Source organism: Boleophthalmus pectinirostris, unplaced genomic scaffold, assembly GCF_026225935.1.
Source record: "Boleophthalmus pectinirostris isolate CB_2022bp ecotype Guang Dong unplaced genomic scaffold, ASM2622593v1 HiC_scaffold_2826, whole genome shotgun sequence".
Lineage (NCBI taxonomy): Eukaryota > Metazoa > Chordata > Actinopteri > Gobiiformes > Gobiidae > Boleophthalmus > Boleophthalmus pectinirostris.
The window spans coordinates 375,485-380,141 of NW_026571291.1; the positions used below are offsets into that span (position 1 = coordinate 375,485).

At 45.9% G+C, this 4,657-nt stretch overlaps 1 protein-coding gene and 1 long non-coding RNA gene across 2 annotated transcripts; both read right to left on the bottom strand.

The window, feature by feature from the left end:
• Nucleotides 1–66: 66 nt before the first annotated feature.
• On the bottom strand, nucleotides 67–621 carry LOC129410918 (uncharacterized). Its single transcript, XR_008633062.1, has 2 exons — nucleotides 238–621; nucleotides 67–162 (listed from the first exon to the last, which is right to left on the bottom strand). It is a non-coding gene; the product is annotated as an uncharacterized LOC129410918 (long non-coding RNA).
• A 602-nt stretch (nucleotides 622–1,223) lies between these two features.
• LOC129410920 (homeodomain-interacting protein kinase 4-like) lies at nucleotides 1,224–3,587 on the bottom strand. Its single transcript, XM_055160003.1, has one exon. The coding sequence runs from the start codon at nucleotides 3,319–3,321 to the stop codon at nucleotides 1,441–1,443; it is 1,881 nt and encodes a 626-aa protein (XP_055015978.1). The 5' UTR covers nucleotides 3,322–3,587; the 3' UTR covers nucleotides 1,224–1,440.
• Between the last annotated feature and the right edge of the window lie 1,070 nt (nucleotides 3,588–4,657).

Sequence of the window (4,657 nt, forward strand, 5' to 3'; positions counted from 1 at the left end):
CAATGACACCCATGTCATATTTTTTATGGCGTTGCCCAAAAAACAGACTCAGAACGAGGGCAAAAATGCAAAAAAGAAACAAAGGTTTATTGACGAGGCAGGATAGGCAGTGGAGGAGCGAGGAGCCAGGAGCTGGAATGCCGGAGTCTTCCACAGCGGGAACTAGGAAATACAAAAATGCAGGTAAGTTACAGGAAGCGACGTAGAAACAAAAACTGAGCCGACTGGTAGAATCACCATCAGGTAGACGAAACAATCTGGCAGAGTCTGGCAGGAGAGCTGGGTCTTTGTAGCAGGCTTGATTGCAGATGGAGAGCAGGTGCTCCCAGCAGACTCCGCCCACGTCCACACAAGGAAGACTCAGGTCACAGGCAGGGGCGTGACATGGGACTCACCATCAAACTTCAACCAGTGATAATTTGCACAAACTTTGGCCGATTTCACTCAAATTTGAATCATGAGTTCACACCTCAACCCTGAACAGACTGATGTACGAAAATACAAAAATGGCTGCAATAGCGCCCCCTGGAAAATGTGTATGTAAAAATAAGGTTTTATTTGTCACAGATATACATTTGGTATCCACATGTGTGACATGTTCTTGATTAAAAAACTCAATGATTCTCACAACTTACATTGTGTTGCCATGGCAACAAGCCAAATTTGTATCCTTGCCAATGGGACGTCCTTACACAAACATTGGTGTAGCCAAACCAAATTTGGTAGCCAGATGCATCATGGCAATAAGAACAAAAATGTATATTGTGACCACGCCCCTTTACAAACCGGAAGTCCGCCATCTTGGATTTTTTTATTATTTTTTTGCCAAATTTAGAAAATTGCTGAGTTAGATTAAGATTTTTAGGGCTAGTGTTGGGGCTATGGTTAGGATTATGATTAGGGTAAGGTTTGAGTTTAGGCTTAAACCTTTAGTGTAGGGTCAATGTGAGGCGCGGCATTTGCGGGGTGCGGCGTTTGCGGGGCGCGGCGTTTGCGGGGCGCGGCGTTTGCGGGGCGCGGCGTTTGCGGGCGCGGCGTTTGCGGGGCGCGGCGTTTGCGGCGCGGAGCGCGGCGTTTGCGGAGCGCGGCGTTTGCGGAGCGCGGCGTTTGCGGAGCGCGGCGTAAGCACGCGCGAGGGCCGATCATTGCCGCTTGCGGCTATATTTTATTTATTTATTTTTTTTTTTTTACCAAGGGGCAAACCCATGGTTAAATTGTCAGTCAGTAGTTAAAGTTTGGGACACACCATTATAATGTGTTTCCTTGCATCCAAAACTCCAGAGAATCAAAAGGAAAGGGAAGAATCTAAGGTGGAGCAAAGTGAGTTTTCTTCTGGGTATTTACCCTGAACAAACCTTCTCAAAAGAACTTCACATTCCTTGGCTAATGTTCCGTTCAGTGATTTAACTCACAAGAAACTCCCTCACATTACCCCAGGTCTTAAACATCCTGGATTTTCCCCCCTCTTTTTTTATTTCCCCCCGAAAACAGACAGAATGGGGACGTGAAGAAGTTTAACACTGGTTCAAAGAGACTTAAGCAACAAGAAGTACACAGAAGGTTTTCCTCCTTTGGTTCATCCCAAACGATTACTGCTTCTTGGATCGCAGTTTGATCATTGCAGATGTTTGGTTCCCCTGTTGATGTTACTGGATTTGTGGGAGGCCAGATTATGACAGTAGACATTTGGGATGTATCCGTTGTACAGGTCATAGGAGGATACAGAACAACTGATGGTACAAAGCCCGGCTCTTCAGGTAATAAGAGCGTTGCAAGACTCTTTCTTACTGAAGGCTGGTCGACCACAGTCTCCTCTAAAATTGCGTTGTTCGTAGATTGTGGGCTTGTAGTTGGCTCGTCAGCAACAGTATGTATTGTGGGAGAACATAGAGCGACTGACGGCTCAAAGCCCGACTCATCTGTTCCTAACAGGGTTCCCAGATAGGTTTCTATAGGAGAAGAACAGAAAGCCAACTCTTCGTTTGAACTTTCAGCTTCTTCTCCTGATTCTGAAGAAGTTGAGTATAAATCGGTCAACTGTAACTGCCCAATTTCAACTGTAGAATCCTCCTCATTAGGTTCAATTTTAGAATCTAGTCGCAGATCGTTACTTTCAGCGTGGTTTACAGGATCATGTATATCGTCTGTACCACACCAGATTTCTCCTTCTGACGTTCTAGCGTGACACTGGGAGTTCTGGTCGGCGCAGGGAGGGGGCATGGGAGTTATAACGTGATTATCTCGCTCGTGCGCTGCCATGTCTGACTCAGAACTCGCGCAGGGCTGACATGTCATCAGGTTTAGGGCGTTGTTAAGGTAGCCGCTAAAATGTTGCATGGTGATAAAGGGGTGCTGGAGAGCGCCAGCCGGACTCATTCTGTTTGCGGAATTAACGCATAGCATTTTCGTGATTAAATCCGCATAAGCAACCCTGTCGTTGAACTCGATCCACGATTCAACCGTATAATAATCTAAGATGCCGTGTGTTAGATCACTCGCCGCCTCTAGTGGACTCATTCCCATTTTAGGAACCTTACGTGTCGACCATGCAAATTCTTGTGGCGTTTTTAGTTTCCACTCGCCATCACTCTCCTGTTTAAAGAAGATGGTCCCTCGCTCAGCCTGTTCTATCGTCTGAGCATCAGGAACTCCGAGGAGATGCGTAATTTGCCTGATGTGATCGTATGGCGATTGCGAGCAAAAAGGTACATCACCCAGATACAATTCCAGGAGACAGACCCCCAGACTCCACATGTCTACTGCTTCAGTCAGCGGTTGGCACAAAATGACCTCTGGGGCTCTGTACAATCGGGCCTGGATGTTCCAGCCTAATTCCACTGTCTCTTTGTGGATCGCCAACCCGAAGTCGATTAGCTTGAGCTTAAACGGCTTCTTCGTGTGATCCACTAACATGATATTGTCCGGCTTAATATCGGTATGAATGACCCCAATGCTGCGCAGACTGTCTAATGCGACTAGGAGCTGTCTGGCCATGGTGCGGACCTCGCTCAACGAAAACCCCGCGTAGTGTCGCTTCACCATGAGGTCCCAGACGCTCTGGTCCAGCATCTCAAACTCTAAGTAGTGCTCCACCACAACAGATTGAACGTGATTATGAAACCGGATGAAGTTACATTTATCCGGGTCGAAATGTCTGATTGCTTTGAGCATTGAAATCTCTTGGTTTACCACGTCATCTACTCCATCGGACGCTTTGACCTTTTTTAAAGCCACGATTTGCCCCGTTTGTTTATTGAGGCATTTCATGACCTCCCCGTAAACGCCCTCCCCGATGGTCTCTATTATTTCGTACTTGTCCATGGGGTCTGCTGTTTGGTCTCTGTTGTGTGTATTTGTCAGTGAAGATGTGGACGGTGACGCCGCGGATCTACAATGGAAAATAAAGTAGATTATCTCTTTTAACTGCTAGATTTCACAAGTGCTTGTCTAGTTGATCTGTTAAATGTAGTGTACTAACTTAAACCTACAATGTTCTTTCGCTTTGAGGTCACAAAACTTCAAAGGCTTTAAAGGTTGCCATGGCACCTGTGTGTAACCCAGGTGATTAAATCCTGTCAAAACATCTCTCTCTCTCTCTCTCCATCTACACCTGTGTCTCCTATCTCCCACTATGGGACGTTAAAACTCGCGGTGTTTGGCGTGTCTCGCGGGATCTCCGCGTCACCAAATCACGTGGGTCCGCCAGACCAATCGTCATCATGCTCTCGGTGACGTCATTCAATCACGTGACGCTGCGCGCCAATCGCGGGCGCTTATGATGCCGCTGAGATTCAGTGCGTGTTAGGTGCTGTTGGGGGCTGGATGAGAGTCGAGCTGCAGGTCAGTTTGGGGTAATCCTCGTGCTTTTAACTTATAATTTCGTGTGACAATCCATGGCTTATATTGTGCATTCATAGGAGCCTTCTACCGAGTCCAAACCCGTGTCAAAAAGCGCATCTGAACGGCGTAGTCCGCGGAAACTGGTGAGTGTTTGTTTGTGATGCTAACGCTAGCTTAGCCGCGCCCATTCATTTCTATGGTCGCGGTTAGCATTTTTGGTTGCCGAACTTTATGCCTGTTTCTGTCAAATATAACCAACAAAATGAGACTATTTGAAAGCCTATGATGTAAAGTTTATGTTGCATGAACCCATATTTGTTTATTTATCTGAATTATACATTTTAAGTACCCTTGCTAACAGTGTTACCCAATCACTGTTGTAGCTGTCTGAGTACTTGGGTTAAGCACTTCCTAACTTTAAATAGCTTTGTAAAAGCATTTATTTTATTCAGTGACATTATTAACATTCATACAGACTATGAATTCAATTTATCATGTATCATTTTCCTATTGTCTGAATCAATGTATTGAACTGCTAATAGTACAGCTAGTGCTATTTAATTTGTTTGTGTGCACACTAAGAATATTTACTGGTAAAGTATCAACTAATTAATTTAAACTTGGTTCTATTGCCCAGGCCAGATTGTTAACGTATCGATGGCGAGCTAAAAGGAGCAGGCCCCGAGCCTACAGAGCCTACAGAACCTACAGAAGTATTGCAGAGTCGCACCTCTCCTGCCGGGCCGGTAGGGGGTTCTTGGCAGCCCAACAAACTCTCCCAACACACCCACACGCCTATTGCCCACTGAATGTCACA